Source organism: Trachurus japonicus, chromosome 7, assembly GCF_045865225.1.
Source record: "Trachurus japonicus isolate A0001 chromosome 7, Traja_1.0".
Lineage (NCBI taxonomy): Eukaryota > Metazoa > Chordata > Actinopteri > Carangiformes > Carangidae > Trachurus > Trachurus japonicus.
Genome location: NC_140913.1, coordinates 18,725,162 through 18,748,205, shown reverse-complemented (window position 1 = coordinate 18,748,205; position 23,044 = coordinate 18,725,162). Strand labels below are relative to the sequence as shown.

General features: G+C 42.2%; 1 protein-coding gene across 1 annotated transcript; it reads right to left on the bottom strand.

Moving 5' to 3' along the window:
• Positions 1 to 433: 433 nt before the first annotated feature.
• Positions 434 to 22,255, bottom strand: kcnc4 (potassium voltage-gated channel, Shaw-related subfamily, member 4). Its single transcript, XM_085781835.1, has 4 exons — positions 20,942 to 22,255; positions 6,511 to 7,447; positions 5,548 to 5,724; positions 434 to 2,427 (listed from the first exon to the last, which is right to left on the bottom strand). The coding sequence occupies exons 1-4, from the start codon at positions 21,563 to 21,565 to the stop codon at positions 2,360 to 2,362; spliced, it is 1,806 nt and encodes a 601-aa protein (XP_085637961.1). The 5' UTR covers positions 21,566 to 22,255; the 3' UTR covers positions 434 to 2,359.
• Between the last annotated feature and the right edge of the window lie 789 nt (positions 22,256 to 23,044).

Below are 23,044 nucleotides of genomic sequence, written 5' to 3'. Positions count from 1 at the left end.
GGCCACAGCAGTAATGATCATCACGCTGAGCTGAGGTGAGTGTGTCTGTGTGTTTGTGTGTGCGTGACAGAGAGAGTGGTGTTTCTTTCTGTGCGAAAGACAGAGGGAGGGGGACATGGAGGCAGCCGAGTAATAATTAGTGTTGCCTGTCATCCCAAATCTCCATGGAGATGTGTTCTGTATGCCATCTACACCGTCAGTACATAATCATGGAGGCACAGGAGAGCAGGAGGCGTGGCTGTGACTGCCACTCCACCACTTTAACTGAGCACAAGATCAACCAGACGACACTTGTGTCACCAGGATAAATAGCCGTACGGCAAAGAGCAGCGGCAGCAGCACAGCGCAGCTGCAAACTGTGCAGTTAATGGGAAAAATGCAGATTCCATAGTGCAAGCTGTGAATGAAAAATAAAAACACAATCCGATTTTATCTTCAACACCGGGGGGATGGATTTTATTTGTATTTCTGCATAGAAACACATGCCTACATGATACAATATCCCATACACACGCACATGCGCACACACACACACACACCCACGCACGCGCACACACACATACACACACACACACACACACAAAACATCTGACAGTTTTGATTAGGTGTCAATCCATCACAGTCACCTGTACAATCCATAACGGGGAGATATGAAACTGATGTGCTGTGTGCTTCTCCATCACATTCGTATATACAACAGGAAAAACAGGAAATAAGGCTTAAAAGGGGGAATTATCAAAATAATATTCTTTCATTATTGTCTAAAAGTGATTTCCTGGTGCGTAAGCACGTGACACTGAGAGGAGCAAAGAGTTGAAGGAATGATCCAGAATATTGTTCTGTGCTACATACGTACAACTGTTCTTATACATAATTACAGACGTCTGGGTCAGCATAGAAACTAATGAAGTCTAAGTCTAATGAGGGTGAAATCATGTTTCCCTTTGTTTATTAAACATAAGGCCACTATGGTAGACCATGAGGAATATATTATAAGTCACAATTGAAAGAAACAACACTTCTTCTGCTTCTTTCTCCATGGAAACATGTAACAGGATTTCTACAGATCCGACACAAGAAGTGTTAAGGAACAAATCTAATTACGTTACTGCACAGATTTAACCTCCATTACTCGACATGAGGCACAAGTGGAACTGATGGCATTGCACTGCATGTATTTTTTACTAACGATGGTGCTGAAAATCTACCATGTAATTTAATAGTCTACATTTGGTCCTGACTCAACCAGCAATGATGCATCAACTGTATACAGCTAATGTAATAGACAGACAATACTGCTCCATTGATTTTTTTTTTCTCCTTTGTTAAACTCTCTTATTGTACAAGGATTTACAAACAGTGTGTTGCCTGAGCAGCGTCCATACTGAGCTGTGTCTTGACAAAATATCTGTGTGTCGTCCCTGTGGTCAGTGTTAAAAAGCAGTGGCACAACAGAAGGCAGAGACCGGATGATCAACAGAGAACTAGGGCTTGTTTGCAAGAGGATTTAACAATGATTTCAAGTTCTAATCCTAGTTCACAGTATGAGTTAATCTGTACAAACCCATATTCACAAGTGCTTGGGCATTCTTACTCGTTAGTTAACAACATGTATAGATATAAGACACTAAAAAGTTCCCAAAGGACAAACTGTCTCTGTGCATATTACTAAAAACATGAAAAAAGACACGCTAACAAATGTAAAATGTCATGAACAAAAATGTTGTCAGTGGTTTAAAACAAACACTTAAATAAAAAATATATATGTTTCAAATTGTTAGCTTTTCTCTACAATATTAAACAGTCATGACTAAATAAGCTGCAGTTTAAAAACCAACACCCTATCAAAAGCTACACACAAAAACTCAGCCAATACACTTCATCAGGACTGATGTGTGTTGGATCAGATTTGTTTGACAATGACCAAACTGTGACAAGATTCAGATTCAAATAAAATCCTGATTGGTTGAGGGAGATATGTCACCTTTTTTCAAACAGACGAGCATGAATGACATTGCTCATGAAATAATCAAAACATTTCCAAATCTGTGTGTTCATGTTCATGTAGCAAATTTAAAATACATTTGACAGTGTTAGATCATGCAATGCATGCAAAATGCTCAGTAACATGTAAATGTGTGTTGGTATGGTGAATCTGCTTTGCAGCTGAATTACCACCATATCGTAGTGGGTGCACTCTATGACAAATGGGGAAAAAAAGGCCTGGGTCTGAATAAAATGAATATGCTCTGCACTTCATTGAGGAAGGAAAAGAAAGCAGGGACCAGAGGTGAAGCTCTGCACGGCATGTTCTCCACTGCGACTTCATGCTCTTTCTCCTTTTCATAGCCAATCAGCATCAGGTCAGAGTGGTGACCTCCGGCTGAGCGTAGTTTCCAGTGGCAGCCAGGATGTCTTTACAGCTGTCTATAGAGAAACACAAAGGAGAGCAACAGAATGAAGCACAACGAATCCTAATATGAGCAAGAAAGACGTAGAAAATACACCTGGAACGTCTCTGCCGATCAAAAGCTGAACCAGTCAAAGCAGAGCCGCAAGCAATGGATATTTGAGTGATTAGTTAATCCTTTGATTGTTTTGTTTTTTGATTGACATTCTTTAATCCATAAATATCAAAAGAGTAAAAACTGCCGTCAATTTGAGGAAACCTATTGGTAGCAATCATCCAGAGGAGCAGCAGTCGCCTGTGCAGTATATGCACATGCTGCTTCCTCTTTGAGAGGTTTGCCACACCATCATTAGAAAACTGAGCTGACAGTCTTCACGTCGCAGGCGTAATGTGCCAATAACAAAGTGCCTTCGACCGGGACACTGTTTGCTTTTTGTGCGTATAAGCTGTGACAGTAAGTGCTAACACTGTCACAGACTCCCTGTGACAACCTTAATCACCTAAAATCCACCAGCATTTTGTTCCCACTGTAGGGTGGGCAAACCATTTCCTGTCACTGATAACCATCTGAGCATCTTCAGACCTGCTGCATCCATTTGTCCTTTCCTCTGTTTCCTGCCATACTGCTCTGGTGAAATATTATTCATACCTTACATCTTGCAACCCTGGAATCAACCAAACACCATCCCCTATGGGCACAGCTCTGAAGAGCAGAGTCACAATGCTTTAATCTATTTCCATCTAACTAATATGGCTGCAAATATAAAGGCGTTTTTTTCGTTTGCCAGGCAAAAACAACTTTGAATTCTACCACAACAGTTTTTAACATTGTTAGGAAATAGTGAAAAGTCCACTTGAACCCTTTCTACAGGTAATGTGCACTAAAATGTGTTGTGTATGTGAGATATTCTCTTGTAATAGACTGGGATGTCATTATCCACATACTCACCAGATACAGCGCTCAAGATTGAATTACCCCCTCCTCTCTCTTCCAAAGATTAGTTTTGAGGTGTTCTGGCTTTGCTCAGCTTTCCATTGTTTTTGTCTCTGCGATCAGGATAAAGCCGGCATGGCGATCTCATGAGCTGACCACATCATTTAGAGACCTCAGCGTGAAAACAGGCTCCGGTCGGTTAATGTTCCTCATGTGCTTATGTCTTTCCCACTGTGACCATGAGGCTGTAAATTTCATATTGACAGCTGAGTTCCTCCCATGAGCATAACTACAGGTTCATAAACACCCCGTCTGGCTGAAATAACAGAGGTTGTGTGATTTTGTTTTTTCATCAGCAATGTGACAACATGCCATTAACCTACACCAGTCTACAACGCTCTACACATACAGCGACTGACAAGGCTTTCAGGAAATACATTCAAATACAATTTCCTTGTAATGGGCTATAGAGAAAAAAAAGCAGGAGCATATAGTCTCAGAGGAGCCAGCCTGCAGTAAGTGCCCCATTTATGTGTTGTTTTTTCCTCAACAGTGATGTGCTAATGAGTTTTGCAAGAAAAAATGCATCTCAGTGAAGTGCAGCTTTGCAGGAAAACACCTTCAGTGTTGTCGGGCTGTTTGCAGACGGGAGTCAGGATGTTGACTGGGTGGGATGTGTGCTCAGGATGTCAGGAATGAATCCACGACTGCCAAATTTAGAGCCTCTTCTCACAAGGGGCTTTTTGGGTACTTTGGGAGGCTCAGATGTGAGAACCAACAACCATTAAAGCAGGGAGAGATGACAGGATACAGCGGATGCCCACTGAGAGAATTAAAGGAACATCGTCTTCTTCTTTTGTGTCTGCGTTACCTGTTCCGCTGTTTAAAATAGTCCCACTTTCAGAAAGTTGGCTTGCCGTGGTAAAAAATATCTGTCTGAAGCTCCTAATGACCAGGACAGTCCACGGTTTAAGGTCCATCAGTGCAACCACAACATGACTGAGTGGATCAAATCTACATTTCACATGCACTTGAACCCTGTGTATCCAATCATATTAATCAGGTATAGTATATATACATGCTCATGTGTGGGGGATGATCTCTGCAAAATCCACATCGCTCTTGGATTCATTGAGAACTGCCTTCAACAGCACAACCTTTTCCGACTAATCTTATTATCTACAGTTTGGTTTATATTGTCACTTCCTTGTGTGTTTTGTGTTGCACTTGCATTGTTGTCGGACTGCCTTACTCTAACCCTAGCAGCACTATGAGGATACTAATTGAGGGGAAGGCTCCTTCGCTGAGAGCACAGAGACAGATGGATGATGCAATTAGTACTACAGACCTCTTCCATTGATTTCCTTTTGATCTGTCTGATGAACAATGACTAAAATCTGCCTTTAGTCACTTGGAGGCTACAAGAGAAATGACGGACATTCAGGAGGCAAGTGAGCACATACCATAGGGTTTTCTCAAACCTTTTCAGATCATTGTGGTAATTTATCTCAAGCTTTAGCCATCCTAGTTGCGACTGAAATGTCACAATGATTATTCCACGCACATACTATCTATTGACCTAACCATAACCCTAACCCTAAGCCCTCAGATGATGAACCCAAATACTTGTGTCATCATCAGGTCAAAATTTAGAATTTGTCCAGGCAACACAAAACTAATGAACATGGTAAACAGTTAAAACTTTATTACTGTGTTATTGTGTTGTCATGCAGATATTAGCTCAAAGCATCATTCTGTACAGGTTCACACACTTAACACTCTTATTGTTGTTAAATGAAGTCGCTGAAGTTGAGCGGGTATGACATCATGTCATATATTGTACCAAGCAGTACCTCTAAAAATAAAACAGACCTTTTAGCTAGATTTGAACTGTCTCTGTGTCTGTCAGCAAGTTAAGCTCTCCTGGGTGCAGTTTTTAAATCATTTTATGCCTTTATTAGATAGCAAAGATGGGGAAAGACATGAAATACAGGCAGAGACTAGGGAAAGAAATTAATTTGTTGTTGCACTGGTTAAAGAAATACTTGGTGACCATCAGAATCAACTTTGAAAGTTTTCATTGAAGTGAAGTGAACAGGAGCTACAGAGCAATGAGTATTGTACAGTACAATCTAAAACACAACAAACACAACGAACAGTAAATGTGAATACTCAGGTGCACACTGACATGTAGGTAACCTACCAGTATGGACGTTAGGGTCTCCAGAGGTTAGGAGGAAGCAGGTGGCCTCTTTCTTGGTCTTGTCTCGCCCTCGGGTGCACCGCAGGGACCACTTTTCACTGGGGGACAGCGGCTGGGTCAGGCTGCAGCCCTCCTCCTCTGAAAGGGCCACATTTGCATCTCCATTCTGTTTGGAATCTGACAGGACGACAAAAACACACAGCAACGTAAATGCCAAAGCTTTTACGGAGCCTTCCCCCCCAGGGCCTAGACAAAGGCAGAGGTATATTGCATAAAACTGGTATTTTTCTGCGATGAAATCCAATTTGTCCTATGTTATAAGGAATAATTTGATCTTGGCGCGTTACTGTCTTTATGACTAAGCATGATTCATCCGTCAGGCAAACTGAAAAGCCTCAGGACTAAAGAAAGAAAGAAAAAAACAAGACTGGAGTAAAATAAATAAATACAAAAAGACAAGAAAAAGTCGCCATTTATATTAGATACAGGACCTTTTAAATATTTATAATGCCGATTCAAAAAGATGAATGATCCACTTAAATAATAGGAAAAACTAAATAATCTTTCCAAATTAAAAACATAATAAACTTACATCTAGTGGCATCTAGCCATCCAGATACTTTTGACTTTATTTAAGTTCCATCTAATAATGGAGGTAAATGGAAATTTGTTGAGAACAAAATTACTTAAAGGTTTAAAGATATCCTTCCAGCCACAGGGTTCCTGTTGTTGTGGATAAACCACATAAAACACAGATAACCATTTTATGAGAGTGTATTAATGTGGTGGGTAGTGAGGTCTGTAATTTATCTCTAACATCAATCTTTTATTTTTCAATGAGATGAGTGCCTCAGAAAACAAAGCACGAAACTCTCTGAGTGGCCACACATCACAAATGTTATAGGAAAATGTTTTCTGTAATTTGAGAGATCTGAACCTTTAATTATGGCACTGAGGCCTGACCTGAACGGTTCCTGCTGACACTCTCTTCTGCAGCCAGTGGACATGTGTCGCTCTGCGTGCTGTCTCTGTGTGAGTTTGTTTCTGACTTCATGTACGAGGCAGAGTCCGTCGGGGCGTCGGGGTTCGGGTTGTGCTTCTTCTTCTTCTTCGGCAGCTTCTGTTTGGCCATCGCCAGCGAGTAGTACATCCCAAAATTATTGACGATGACTGGCACCGGCATGGCGATGGTCAGCACCCCCGCCAGCGCGCACAGGGCCCCCACCATCATGCCCAACCACGTCTGCGGGTACATGTCTCCGTAGCCCAGCGTCGTCATGGTAACCACCGCCCACCAGAAGCTGATGGGGATGTTCTTGAAGTGCGTGTGGTTCGAGCCCGTGGGGTCGTCAGACTTCGCTCCGATGCGCTCGGCGTAGTAAATCATGGTGGCGAAGATGAGCACGCCGAGCGCCAAGAAGATGATGAGCAGGAGGAACTCGTTGACGCTGGCCTTCAGCGTGTGGCCCAGCACGCGCAGGCCCACGAAGTGCCGCGTCAGCTTGAAGATCCGCAGGATCCGGACGAACCGCACCACTCGGAGGAAGCCGAGCACGTCGCTGGCAGCTTTGGACGACAGACCGCTCAGACCCATCTCCAGGTAGAACGGCAGAATGGCCACAAAGTCAATGATGTTGAGCGAGTTCTTGATGAAGACCACCTTGCCCGGGCAGCAGACGATACGCACCAGGAATTCAAATGTGAACCAGATGACACAGATGCCTTCCACCAGGGTGAGGATGGGCTTGGTAACCATCTCACTCCTCTGCACTTGGCGTGTGACGTTGCCCTCGACCACCTGCTCTGTCCGGTTCTGCAGCTCATTGAAGGCTTCATGGGTCTCCAGGCAGAAGGTAGTGATGGACACCAGGATGAAGAAGAGAGAGGCCAATGCGACGCCCTGCGCATGAAGACAAGACGAATCAGTTGGGCATCAATCATCAGCAGAATGTTGTATCTTACCACAATAAATAATTTACTATGAGTTAACTATATATTAAGTCTGATGTGCATGGTCCAAGAGTTTCCAATAAAGCTTTTGTCTGCAGGATGTGGTTTATGTCATTAAAATTTCTATTGTCTGCAAACTAAACAGTATCATCAATAAAAAGACATGGATGTGCCAATTTAAGTGTCTATACAGAGTGGCAGAAGCAGTGGGTGTCAGGTGATTGACAGTAAGCCAGGACTTAATAATAAACACATGTGCTGTGAGACCAGTTAACTCAGGCACAGACAAAAGTACAAGGATGAATATCAGCATCATTTCAATTTAGCAATTAAAAGTCATAACAAGTCGGTCAGCTGCTGCTCATGAGAAAGAAAAAAAACACAAACACATGGAAAATGCACCACAATGTTTGTTTACTGAGACCCATGCAAACAAGAACTACTGTTCAGCTAAGTTGGCAGGGTTTCCAGAAAATGACACACTTTTCTCTAACTTATTACTCACACTGATTAGTGCTTCCATTACCAGGAGCCCTGCCAGTCACAGACACCAGGGGGCGCACACATGGCATCAAAACTGAACTAAGCCAGCCTTGAGGCTCCTGTGCCAGCTGACTTTCAAATACATCAGGGAGGAAATAGTTTTATGATAACATGTTGCAAAAAGGGTTTTTTGTTAATCTGGCAACAAGCCACATACATATATATAAAGGCTGAAGAGGGGAGTAAAGATGAGGAGAGTCTGCAGGATGGTACAGACTCTGGACAATGAGCTGAGTCATGAAAGACTGACTGTGTGTTCACCCACCCTGTTGTCACATTTATTTATCAGACATGTTTCTTTTCTGTCAGTGTTTCAGTTTACACAAATACAATATAATATCGTACAACGCATTCATTGAAAATACAAAGCCAATCAATATTGGTAATAATGCTGAACCACTTTGGGTGGATGGGAGGTAAACCAAATAACGTGGCTGCAGAGCACTCACCTGATCCAGAACAATGGCTGTGCCCGTGTCTGTGTTTGTGTTAACATTGTGTGCTTACTCATACCCGATCTGTCTTTATTGTTTACTAAAGCCTGGACAAATTGTAATGCCTCTCCAACCTTTCTAATCTTCCAGCTGGATAAATATGTACCTGTGCCTTGCATGCACTTAGCCATTTTCTCCTGCCGGGGGCCTTTCACCTATCAGCTAGCTTTATAGTGTTTGGGTCTGTGATTAGAAAAAAAAACAAATAAAGTATGCAATGTCCAGGAGGGGAAGCTAATTCACAGTAGACACAAACAAAATCAATAAGAACTGGACTGTTTTATGGAGTTCAGTGAGCTCGTACTTTATCTTAAAAACACCTAAATCTGAGACATCGCGCACGTAGCGATACAATACATGTCTGCTCATATCTCTATTTTGCACCCAGATAATGTGCTGCTTTCTATTATGACAACCCTCTCTCCAGCTCTGTCCCTGCGGAGCCCTGAGCCGCTCACAGCTCTGCTCCCATGAGAAGACGGCGACTGAGCCGCAGGACAAGAGGGAAGGCCGTGAAGATGAGACTCGGCCCCAGGAGGAGCTCAGAGTTCCCTCTGTTGCATGGAGACACAGTTTCCCTGAATATCACCAGGGTTAACTGCACAGCGTGCAAGTGTGTCACTGTACAGGACTGAGTCACAATGAGACAAACAGCATTTATACGAGACTTACTATGTATTTTATGACAGCTGGATATCACTCCATCACCAGACCCATCACTAGTGCAGCTGCTACTCACTGATGCACTTTCTTCCCTCTTTCATATGAGAGTATTTAAAGATAATTTTAATCTAATTGTATTCATGCAGACTGATTTTTTCCTCTCCTTAAAAAACAGCGTTTGATTAAAAATGAATTTGTTTGAACAGCATTTGAGGACAAAAATGAATGAAGTTCTAATTTACATTCATTCACAGTCTCTCTCTAACAAAAGCACACAGAGAAATCCAACACGTGTTTTCATTGTGTCCTCTCATCCATGATTTCCTGTTGGAAATCTCCCCTGACAAAGGAGCCAGATATGTAGTCACTGCCAAATAATTAAAGTGGTTCATCAAACAGAGGGTCCAGCTTCTGATGCAGAAAACCACTGAGGCAATTTCCAACTTAGAGAACATCTTATGTACAGTAGGTGTATCTACCCATGAGTACTCAGTAGTTAATACAATATCATTATACAAACACATGGGTGGAGTCCAAAGACAGGCACACACAAACATGGACGTTACTAGTCAATACCAGCACTGTCACAGCTCGTAAAGATGGGCCCCGGTTTCATCAGTCCTCTGCGGACTCTCAATTCCTCGATGGATTCGCCACTTGTTGCACGACAGGCCTGAATAATGTCAAGTGTAAACCCCCTGAGGAGGAGTTGTTACAGGACAAGTTTTAGTGGGACTGGATGACTGACCAGAAATAACAGTAATCACCCAGTAGGCTACACTGGACCAACACACTGGCTGTAACTGAAAGAAACCCTCTCATTTTACATTTAACATCCTGAGACTATACTACTGAGCATTTTCACATCTAGCATGTTGGGGAGAGTGGAGACACTTTATTTCACCAGCCAGTTATTAACTACTGTACATGCAGGCACTGTTTGCCATGGTGCTGCAGTTACCAAACAGCTGATAGGTTGAATTTATTTCTGCTCCAACAATGTCTCCCTCAATCATGTCTTAACGCAGATATGGCAACTCTGCCTAAATTCATCCATCCTCAACATCCAGGACTTCCTCATTTCATAAAACCTGTAATCACACACTGCTGCAGCACTGTCAACAGAATAATGTCAACACTCGTGTGGAATCATCACCACGTAGGAAACACAATGGGTTGTAAACTAAAGCCATCTCATCTGCTTTATAATGAACTTCAGTGTGGCCTGATATAATGACCAAACACAGACATGGAAAATGTAAAGACAATACTTTGTCATGCTAATGTTGCCTGGAAGCATGTTCCACATCGGTCCACCATTAATGAAGATGCTGTGTTTTACATAACGCAATGCACATGGAATTTGATGGATAAATACTGAGTGTTCATCTAACCTTGCTGATTGTGTACTGTCCTGCAGGAAGGTATTGTGAGAATCTGTCCAGTTTTAGTTTGCAAAATAGCCTTGAAGATAGTGGAGGTATGCAGACGGCTCTCAGGGAGAAAGTTTTGAAAACATCTTCTTTGCAACATAAGAGGTAAGACATAACATGGAAGTTACTAGGCAGTCTTAAGGCAATTTAATCAAGTCAACTGGACTTAGTTTTTTGTCTTTGAAGACAAAATCCTTATCCAAGTGGCTTCATCAGTTCGTATAGACTAGACTGGCTAGTCTGAGACTAGACTAGGCAATATAACTTGTATTCTGTTCGGGGAGCTCCTCTCTCATGACTCTGTTGTGGGAGATTCTGTGAACAACTTGAACAAGGAGACATTGACTTCAAGATCAGAGCTTGGTCTCTCTCTGAATAATAATGTATGGTATTATAATTATACATTATTGATCCATTTGAAAAGTCAGTGTCTTAGCTAATATTTTGCCACTTCTGTGTGTCTGAGTGTATAAAAGCCTAATTAATGTTTTCAAAATTCAATGTATTTAATTCTCTCATTACTTTAAATGCCTTGGGTTCAAGTCCTTGGTTGCTACAGAGGTTCTAACTGAATATAGATGTGATTCATCACCAGTCATATCTTTGAATTGGTCGCATGCACCTATTCATAATGAGAGAAAAGGCTCCTGCGCTGAGCCCTGGTATGAGGAAATGGACAAACCAGCAGCCACTAAATAAAACATGTGAGTCCTGCTGCTGTTCGGATGCTTAAGATGAGTGTAGCAGGCCCGGACAGGATCCAGTTTACTGAAATGCCAAACGTTTATCCCTGAACTAAACAGAGCTGGGTCTCTGCAGGCGGGAGGCACCTCTGCAGGGAAGGTGCTGGAGGTTCTGGCACACACAAGGACAATTTGCTCTGCTCATAAAGGGCTCAACCTGAGAAGTCTAACAATAACATGACACAGCCTGACCTCACACCTGTGTGTGCGTTTGTAGCTGCATGACTGCTGCTTCGCTTGCTGAGCGTCTTTTTTTGTTTTATTTGCAGGCGTTCATATCTTCCAGCATTGCTCAATAAATCTTGTAGCATTTAAATGTGTCTGTACAGTTTATTTAAGGCCTGACAAGAAGGGAGGCCATAATATCATGTTTACAGCTCAGCAGTGGAAAGTTAAGTCACACAGTGCTGGGACGATCATCATAATGTCTCTTTGCCACCACAGAGTGTTTCCATGTTGGTCTAGCAACAATCATTATGAGGCCAAATGAATGTTAACACACATCTTTTATTTCCCATTTCCTGGTCAAGTAAATGCAGCTTCACCAATCTTCCTGAGTGTTAAAGCTGATACAAACACCATAGAACCTTATTTATATTACTCGTGCTCCTGTATGTCACTTTGGTTTATCTCTGTCCTGTTGCTCTGGTTCTGTGCTGTGGAAACCGGAGATTTCCTACTGGGGATCAAATAATAGCTTAGATAAGCTATTGCACTTTTTTGGGATTCGTATATTACATTATTTTAGGGTTTCCATTTTATACTGCTCCACTAACAGTTAGAAATCTTTCACTTTTATTTGACTTCATTCGTTTGATAGAGCAGCTCTAATTATGCCTGATAATCAGGCATCTTGTTCACTTTAACAATCATTTGCAGACATTTTTCTTGGCTTAATGACTCTAAGTCTGCTCACTCCAGCTTTTTAGCTCTGATTTTGCCACCAAGTCCTGAGGGAAATATTTGTCCCTTTAGCAGCTTGATGCTCAACTATGTTCTTCACTAATTGAGTCTGTCTGCTGCTTGTGGCTCAGCGGATTTATCAGAGCGGGTGAGTGAACCAAAACAATGAGCTAAAACATGCTTAAAACTCTGCATCACCGAGAGGAAATGCACAGGTGAGTCGTACAGTAATTTAATCCATGTTGTTATAATAATACTGATTACAGCTGCTTCTTCCAATACAAATACCACATAGATATCAATGTATGTGAATGAATGATGATAGAGTTGATATATATAATTCTCTGTAATGAAGACGTGATGACGTCTCTGATGATGATGCCACTGGTGCCAAAAAGCCATCAATTCAAGGTCGTCTGGTGTCAGTGTGTAGACGGAGCAGAACGGCTCCGGGGGGCGGCTGCCGGTCCCAGCTGGGAAGAATCAGAGCAGGGAGGGGGTGTGACAGGATGCTTGACAGGCAGCAGGCTGTGTGTTGGTGAGCAGCAGCTGGGGAGTCCCATCACTGCTATCACCTCCAGCTGTTCAGCATCGCACCCTGTTACTAACGCACACACGCTATACGCAATAACCAAAACAACAGGCCGTCTGAGCAGTCAACAGCTGCAGAGCCAACGAGAGCAGCTTCTGTGGGATTCGTTCTTGGAAGTCATGTCACACTGGCTTCGTCCCTGGGAGTCAGTCAGTACACCTGAGGACAGAACAGAAATAATGTCCACCAGTCGGCCCGTCAGCTGGGTAACCGTGACACAGATGGGCGCGATCAGGAACATCAGCAAAATATCAGAGCGGGTCTGACACAAAGTTGTGATTCACTGCCACTGAAGGGCACTGAGTCATTTTTAGCTTTATTCAAGCATCAATTAATGCATTACAGCAGGGTCAGGACACCGGTACACCCAGAACCACCACTTAGAGCATAACAGATGAGTGATGAAGACCATCAATTGGAGTAGAAGAACATCTTAACAGTGAAAAAGGAGGATAGTGAAAAGGGGCATCCCAGTGGGAGTCCTTTCAGTGGCTCTAAAAGCTCCTCAGGGAAACATCCAGGGTTCCTACACATTTGAAATTTCCAAATTCCATACTTTTTCCAGACCCTAATTTTAAAAAAATTCAAATAATTTGTGATATTTGAGTAAATAGTTGTGCATTATATAAAAAAAAATCATGCAATTAATCATTTGTTTTCGTTATTCTGAATGTGTATGCCATTATGTCACCAAATAATTTCCAGGAGATTGTAGCTAGGTACAATAGCGTGTACAAAATAATTAACCCAAATAACTTCAGATAAGACCAAACCCAGATAGGTATTAAGATAAATATATTTCCATACAATAGTTTCCATTTTCCATACTTTTCCAGACCTGGAAATGTATAAAATCAAATTCCATACTTTTCCATACTTTCCATACTTGCGTAGGAACCCTTACATCAGATTGATATTTTTGGGGTAAGTCAGTGAGCAACAGGAGGACTTTAGAAACTCTCACAGTAGCTTGACTTGTTTCACATCAGGGGCAGATGGCATGGTGTTGGTGCTGGAGAAGACTGAGAACCACGTCCGCATCTAAACACAGGATATGATTTATGTAACAGATATGTATGAATATACTCTAGACTAGTGAGAGGTCAAAGGTCACTAACTAGGAGTCACTGCAAGGCCAGAGCATGACAGAGGTTACACAGCCACCCTGCCATCACATGATCAAAGCAGAGCTGCATGGAGCTCAGGTTTAACACAGCGCTGCTGGTGCCTTAGACATTCAAACAAGTGGAAAGTTTTGTCTCCAAACAAAGTACGGAGCAGAAGGTTGAGCCAGACATCTCAGTGTGTAGAAAAATAATCACTGAACGTTCAGCGGCATTCATCAAACTCTTTAAAACTTTCAAAGATAGAAGCCAGTAAAAATACCGACTGCACTTAGGGACAGATGTAGAAAATGTGTAACTGCAAAAAAAAAGAAGAAAAAAAAGAGGGACATTGTGCTTTCTGTCTTTTTTCCTCTTAGAAAAAAAGTATATTTTCTGAAATCCTACCAAGTTTGGATTTGATTAAAACAAAAAAAACATTTAACCTGCTCGGTGAACACACAGTTTTTTCATTGTTGTTCAGTTTGAAGATTTTATTTCACATGATTCATTTAATGAAGAGAAAAACTAAACTTTTGCATTCAAAGGGCTTTAAATGAGGAAAAATAGACGGACACCAACAATCCACATCACTGATAATTGCTCTTTGGTTTGTGTAGAAGAAAAATATTTTCACTAACAATGTATTCATTGATTTGTTTTTCTATTATTCTTCTGCAAAAGAAAAAGTCAGAAACTCCTTTCAGACTTATTTGTTGCATCTTCAGAACTCGCAGCGACGCTGCCCTATCTATTTTCGGCAAACAGCTCAGAGCTGAGCAGAATAAACAGCCGACATAATCACACAGGATTACATCGCTCTTTCACTGAGGACTCAGTGTTATAAAAGTCTCCTTAACGAGGCTGTGCTGCTTTGATGCCGTGTGAAAAATCAAATCCTGTGTTTCATTCACAGAGCAGCAGAGAAAGGTGTCAGTAGTGTGAAATTCAGGCCCAGAGGAGGAAGCTCAAAACACTTCTTTATCATAGCTGCGTGTCGCACTAAAACAGTTTTTGTGAGGCGAGAGTATTGTTAATAATCAGCAATAATCAAAACTTGTTCTTATTGAATGATATTGACTGATACTTTCCTTCCTAAGGTCATGTGTTTTCTGTGTCATCTCAGCTTGACCGACACAAGTGAAGTTTTGATGAAGATGAAGATGTAGTAGTGACATTAATATTTATATTGTCCCCTAATCACACCCAGCTGTAAAATCTTGGCCCATAATATATTAATCAAATCTTTAAAAAACAATTCAACAAGATATAAATGTCTGTGATCTTAACTTAACAATAAAGGTAGGCTACTGCCTCAAGATCAACTCACGGTAATAAGTTTAAAAGTAAATGTAAAAAACTTGACAAATAAATTGGTTATTGGATATTTATACTCAGTTAAGACCAATCAGCCCTAAAGAATCCCACTTCAGTCAATCCCTCAGTCTCATGACATAGACAAATTGATTTCTTCTTCTACGTGGGAGAAAATACGCTTCTCTTTTCTGTGGGAAAAGCAGCTTTAATTGCTCACCACTGATAACAAGGTGCAGCCCATTACCACAGCGGTGATTAATTACAGGCAACGGGGCTGGGGAATTAATGAAATATTGCATTAGGGAGGGCTGAACAAGTGATGTGGTCTGAGTTTAACATTAGCGTCAAGTCTACCTGTCACATGTAGTAGCATAGTAGTGTATCAGAGCTCTACAGGTATTTAAACTGGAGTAGCCCAACTCATGAAGTCATTTCAATTAAATCGTATTTCATGCATATTCATTTTTTTTAATATCTAGCCTATTAACACTATTAAAGCAATGATGCCCTTCAAATTTAGATTGATTGAGCAGAAACAGTTGCTCTGTTGAAACTTTATTACCCTCAGACTAAGTATGTTGCAGCAATGACCAAACAAGGCAGGCAAGTAACAACTCATCCAGTTTATGTCTGTATAACAAGATATTGCTAGTGGCTCTGTATTTCTCTTATTAAGCAAGCTGTGCTTTGAGCTGAAAGTTAATATTGTGATGAAGATGCTGATGTTGTTGATGAAAACGAGGGTCATGGGAATGTCATGAGTTTTCCAGTCATAAAAAAGCACCAGACAAATAAAAATCTGATGATGATGCTGGAGGAAAATGTAAGAGATCCTTAGGGTCTATTACAACTCATCCTGGAGGTGCTATAAATCTAGGCACCAAATTTCAACATGATCCACCTGTAAAAGCTAAATACCTGTACTGTATGGTCACAGTGGGTTAAAATGTCGGGGGTTCATCCTCTGCGGACAATTAAATCTGACAATTTGACATATTTTAGCTTGGACCAAAATGGTGGATTAACTGACTCTGCCATCCTCAGTAGCATGATCTATTTATTTTTTTTAAAGGATTTTAGTTCAGATGTGGACGTAGACACAAGAACGGCACAAGTCACTCAAACTCACTCACTGCTCCATTTTAAGTGGAGGGCGATGGAGTGTGCAGCCATGACTGTTACAGTATATTACCCTCTGACTGCGCTGTGTGTTGGAGCTGCTACACTCACAGAGCTGTTCCTCTTGGTTGATCCTGAACAGGATGTGGCTTAAATGATGGACAGATTCACTTCCCTCCGGCTTTTAAGAATCACATTACGTGAGATGAGCGTAGACGCTCTTTGAGACAAAACAAAAAACAAAAACACACAGCCATCAAGGTAACATGAATCTCTCAAAAAGCTTTCTGCATCCTTTCAGAGCGCACACAGAACAAACATACGAACATGAATCGGCTGGAGAGGAAATGGACAAAGAACATTACGCCTTTGTCAATATGCATCCGCCTTCGCTCATTCTTACCACATCCACAGAGACTCGCATTCACGCTGCTGTTTTTTTTCCCAAAGACCCTCACATAATCTGAATTCACTCATTTACAAATATTGGGAGAGTGGTGAGAGACAGATGTGATTAAGTGGCAGACACAGCGCGGGTCATCTTCACATGGCACCTACGCAGCAGCAGCTGTGACTCAGAGATGTCGGCTGTTCTGCTGTGACAGGCTGCAAATGCCACCTGGACAAGAAGCTAAAATAAACATTGTTTGTTGTTAGTGTGTGACTGACGTGCAATAAGAACATCATACTTGTGCAACACTGTCAGAGTTGCTGAATAGACCATTGAACTCTGAACAGAGATTAGAGAGAGCATCAGCTACTTTCTATCCAGACTAAATGTGTTTTCTTTTTGACTGATGAAAGGTCTTTTGCCTGACAACTCCTGCTGTAGCGACACTCGATACTTGCTTTCAGGTTTTTACTTCACTAAGTACTCTGCCGCTGTTGCTGAGCCATTAGCCATAGCACACTTTCTAAAGCTAACAACAGGACAATATCCCCTGTGGAAGCAATGAAAGAAAACTCACTTCAGCAACAGTTATTGTATCTCTGAAACAAACAGGAGTGGATCTAGTTCAGAATGATAACATTTGAATACAGTACTTACAACAAAAGGTATTGAATCTTTGTGCAAAGTATTACTGTACACTTACGTAAATGAGGAGTAATACACAAGAAATGCATCAAAGGCGTTTCCCTCAACATTATAAAATGTGTAGCATACATTTATAATTTTTCATGTTGTTTAAAAGTTTGTGTTTGGGGTCGGTGTTTAGCTCAGTTGGTAGAGCACCCACCCCATGTGTTGAGGCTATAGTCCTCGCTGCAGGCGGCCCCGGTTCGAGTCCTGCGTTGAACGGCCCTATCCTGCATGTCATTCCCCCCATCTCTGCCTCCCATTTCCTGTCACACTCTCAACTGTCCTATCGAATAAAGGCATGAAAAGCCAAAAAATATACTTTAAAAAAGTTTGTGTTTGTAGTTTTTTTTTTCTTGCCTATATTTACACCCTCTTCCTCTGATATATATAAAAAAAAAATATATATATATATATACAGTGTGATTTACTGTATGCAGATACATAGGCTACTCCTGTAGTCTTAAAAGCACTCATGCTTCGAGGACCTTCAAGTGTGAGCCTTGAACAGGATGTGTGGGAACACTTCACCAGCGCTGTATTTCGGTCATGAAACAGCGTTTTCCTCTATTCTCAGTATTTTTGCTATAATTTCAGAACAAGCGAAAAACTGCTATTTACATCACTGAGCAATCTTCTCTACATGCAGAGATAAATGTCTATTTTTTTAAAAATAAAAAACAAAACATATGTGTGAAGTGATAGTTAAGAAGTGGGGTCCTGGAGACTGCAGAGCAACAACTCAAGAAATGAATAATATCTGTGCCTCACAACAAGACTATAACAAATTTAATGAGAAATGACTGAGTAATTTCATTATTCTACACTCATAACATGTTTCAGAGCAACATGACTGAAACAATAGGTCTATTGATTGAAGGGTTTATGGAGAGAAAAATAAATACCCCAAAATTATGAAAGATTTTCTGGTCTCTGTTTCTCAGATGTGAGTATTTGCCACATTCGATGGTAATAACAAAAATAATCATTGAAGACATCACCTTGGCCTCTAGGAAAATACACTTTTCCATTATTTTCTGACAGTTTATAAATACAGAGCCAGAGGTTAATCGAGGCTGAATTTAACGGACTGATTGTAAATTTTGAAAACTGGATGGATGTCATCCAAGCCTAGTTAATGTTCACAAATAGAGAGCTACTGGCAACTTGGTTTTTGTTTTTTACCATTAACCATCTAATACAATTAAAGAAGAAGCTGTGTGTTGACCGAGGATTTGCTAGACTTTTCTTTTTCGGTGTCATGAAACAGAACAAATTAAATCGGGAGTTTGTTCGTTTGGCTTCTCTTTTGAGGATATAGTCTTTCAGTTCCTTTCATGTCTGCTCCTGGAAACACACACAACTGAGTGAATGAGTGAAACTGCTGTGAAGCTATAAACTGTGGAGATGCAGCCAAAAACTCAGACAGATGCCATGTTACTGAGTGATGGAGTTACAAGTGTAACTATAACATTTTGTGCCCTGTTCCCCAGAAACTTGTCTCAAAGACCAAATGATTAGTGCTGACTGTCTGAGAGCAGCTATGATCACCAGCAGTCATAACAACTATACCAGACTGGGCGAAATATGTCAAGGTTAAGGACTCCTGAGAACTGATCTGTGCCCTGCTCTTATTTATCTTTAAACTAGAATTAACACCTGCCTCCATCACTCAGACTAGTTTCAGGTCACATCACTATGGAGGGTTATATAAAATACCAGTCCTTTGTCGTGATTGCTGTATGACTATGGCAAATCAGTTCACCTTTGAGTCTCAATTCATGTTTGTACCAAATCTTAAAAAAAGTTTTGCTGAGATATTATGTCCATGATGTGCAAACATATAGAGGGTATGCACGTGACGTCACGGTACTCAGAAGTCACCCACTTAGTGGCAAAAAGATGAGTGGCAGAGCTGCCGAAATTTAAAATCGAGGGAAATTAACGGGGCAATTTTCTCCGAGCCCATTAAAGTCTGATATGTCTAACTTTGTCAGCATGCATTACCTAACAGAGTTACATTCAAGAACCTAGTGACGGAAATTAAATTTGATTGATCCGCTGTGTTTACCGTTTCAGGTGTCATAGTTATGATGGTTAGACAGATTAATTAGTCCTCTAATACCTCCTAAAGTTTGACATGTCAGAGTTTTTCAGTGTAGAAGCAACTCAGGTTTAAGTGTCGGGAGTCACTGTCGGGACGTGACTGTATATGTAGATACTACAGCGAGAGGGCCAGTGGTTAGATTTGGTTACTGTTTACATCTAATGACTGATTGAATAAATTAATTTTGAAATGATTCAATGATTTCTCAACATGTCAGTGTCCGTGGACCAGATGGTTTTGGGGAGCAGGTACAGATCATTGTCGAGTCCTTCTGACCTCAACTTGTTTTGATACTACATCTTTTATCCGGTTTCACTGTGTCCACCGCTATCCTTCACCACGTTGAGGGAGGTTTGTTTTGCCACTCAGTCCGAATGAAAGGGGCGTGTCCCAGGGGAACGTGACGTAAACGCATCCTCTATAGACAGAGAACCAGGAAAAAGATGCTTGTAGCTCTGGTAATCAACCGCCCAGAGACATAAAACGAGACATGTAGAACGTTTTTGACGACTGGTGAGTGAAAAATCCGCAATTAGTCTTCATCATCTTAAATTTTGGCCATGAAGGAATCACACAGATATGAATCTGTTGTTTGAGTCCATGTTTAGAGAGAGCACCTGTCTATGCCACTACCACCTGTTTACAATATCCATATGTTTATGTTATGTAAGACACAGTATGAGACAGTGTTGCTCTCTGTGATAGTGCTCAGTGGTTCATCTGTTGATGCACATGCAGGGCTGTGCACTGATGTGGCTCTGACACAACCATGACTTTACCAGAGGGGCCCCTTCAGAGTGCTCCGGCCCCCTCTGTGCTAAGAGTCTAGCTTCACTCCTGGATCATTCAAATTACAGTGTTGCCAGAGAGAAGATGTGCAGAAGCATTGACTTTATGATTTCTGGTTTGAACAACTAAATAAAAGAATTGGGGACGCAGTTTACTATGTTTGAATTGTTTTATGTTTAACTGTGGTCTGTGATGATTTTACTGTAGCCTATATGGGAAGCATTAAGACTCTAACTGACTCTTGAAATCAAAGTGATATAACTATTTATGTGGTCTATAGCCTATCCAATCAAACCAACAGGTAGTGAGTAATCCTGACTGGGAGAGTGTGGATATCATAGTTCAGATACATAACAGTGCACAGTACAAAGCCACGGTTGTACCTGTTGAACCTGTAGCAGCAGCAGTAGCTCACTGAGCCTCAGAGAGACACCTGTTGATGGCCACATGAGCGCCTTTTCCCCCTGGATGGAAAATCACTTGAAGGCTTTTTATGGTCTCTCACTGACATATGGCCACTAACGCTCAGCTGAGAGGAGAAAACACCTGTGTGCACTCACCCTGGCTGCTCTGGAGGAGTAGGGGTCGTCAAACAGGGCCCAGACCTTCGGCTGCCAAACTTCGCAGCAGCCCCTCGACCGATCGGGACAGTCCTCGATGCCGAACCGCCTCGGCATCTCCCTGTCGTCGTCGGTGTCGTCGGGGTCCGGCGGTTCAAATATCTCCAGGGCCTCCTCCGCGTCTCGGTGCTGCCGGTAGGTCATCCAGCAGCACGGCTCCACGTCGGTCTCGTCGATCCCCCAAAACGCCAACTCCTCCTCGAAGAGCGGCCCGCAGACGTCCGCCGGGCAGTGCAGCTTGCCGGTCCGGTAGTAGTTGAGCACGTAGGCGAAGATGCCCGGGTGTCTGTCGAAGAAGAACTCGGTGGCGGCGGCGCTCGGTGGGGGCGCAGCGTCCGCGTCGGAGCTGACCTGCGGGTCCGGGTCCGCCAGCCACGCCAGGCGGGTCCCCGGCAGGGTCCTGAGGGTGCTCTTGTAGGTTTCATGCCGGGTGCCGCCCACGTTGATGATAATTTTGTCCGAGTCTTCCCCCCGGGCCATCTCCTCCTTCAGACATGATTTAGACGGAGGTTTGTTGCCTGACTTGCGCCCTCGGTAAGACGAAACACACACGGAGCTTATCATTGAGAAGCAGAGACCTTCTGGCCGGTCGCCCCCTCCGTTATAAACTGTTGTCCACTCAACACTAATCAAAGCATTAACGCACAGTGCGCCCTCATTTCAGACCCCGGTCCTTGTGGCTCATCTGTCCAACAGCGCTGGTGCAGCCAGCACCAAAGTGAGACGCTCAGTAAAAAACCACCTGTTACAAAAATAAAACTGGTGAAGTCTGGTGCCGCGACAGTCAGACCGCAAGGTGTGTGTTTTAAAATGCTGTCGTCGATTCAACCTGACGTCTCCAGAGGTTGCACTTGTTCCCCGTCCATCAACACAAGCTCACTGCCAATTAAAACACAGATTATTGGCTAATTAAGCGCGGCCTGCAGCATGAGCCACTAAACCTTGAGTAACATGTCACTCCTCAGCCTCTGATTGACAAAATCTTTATCCAAATTCTGCAACAACAACAAAAAAATAATAATAATAATAATAATAATAAATACACATTTAAAAAATAATCCACAACTATTATCTGACAACTTTTCACGAAGAAACAGGAGCAGGATCCAGTCGGTGCAGTTTAATCTCCCAGCAGCTCTCCCCCACCTCTGTGAGCGCTCAGCTTCGCGTGCCAGATGTGGGGTTGTTTTTCCAGCTGGGGATCTGTTGCTTCTCCACAAGTAGCCTGTCTTCCCCTTAGCGACACAGCCCGCTCAGATGGTGCGTTTAACAACAGGCTCCACCGTTTAACTCTTTGGCTGCCGGCGGGAGGTTGGCGCATTATTGAACCACTCCCTTTAATTAGGACAAGATGATTGGCTGTTGAAGTCTTATCGGTAGGCTATATGTGTATGTGAATGTGTATGAGAGAGAGAGAGAGAGAGAGAGAGAGAGAGAGAGAGAGAGAGAGAGAGAGAGAGAGAGAGAGAGAGAGAACACTGTTTCATCAGCCATTAATTTGCTCTTTTGCAGGCTTGGTGTTAGGTCTGGGTCATCATGGGAGCAGGCTGAACACCAACAATTTAAGATTCAATATAGAAAAGAAATAGCAACAAGTAGAGCAGATTTCGTTGTCCTCTGTAGAGTAGGCTATGCTACCTCACGTTTTGCATTGGACTGGTTTAGGTCGTGGGCCTACAGGTATTATAATGATGTCGACTCCTGCAGGTGAAGATGTGAGGGACACAGTGAGGTGGTAGACACTGACTCACTGATGTGCACAGAAACAACCACATTTACCAGGTGTTGTTTCATTGCAAGTCATGTACACAAATGAACATATTAAAATGGTAGGAGGATTAATGTTGAATCTTCAGCAGTGATCAGAAATCAGCTGTAAGATCGGGTTTTATCTGTATTATTTAGCCACTATGAGTCTGATCCAACAGGTAGTCTCCAATATGTTTACAGTACTCAAGTCATGATGTGGCCGACAGACACAGCCTGTTTGTGCCACCTAGTGGATCCTTCTGTGAACAATAGTGTAGAAGAGCTGTTCAGTGA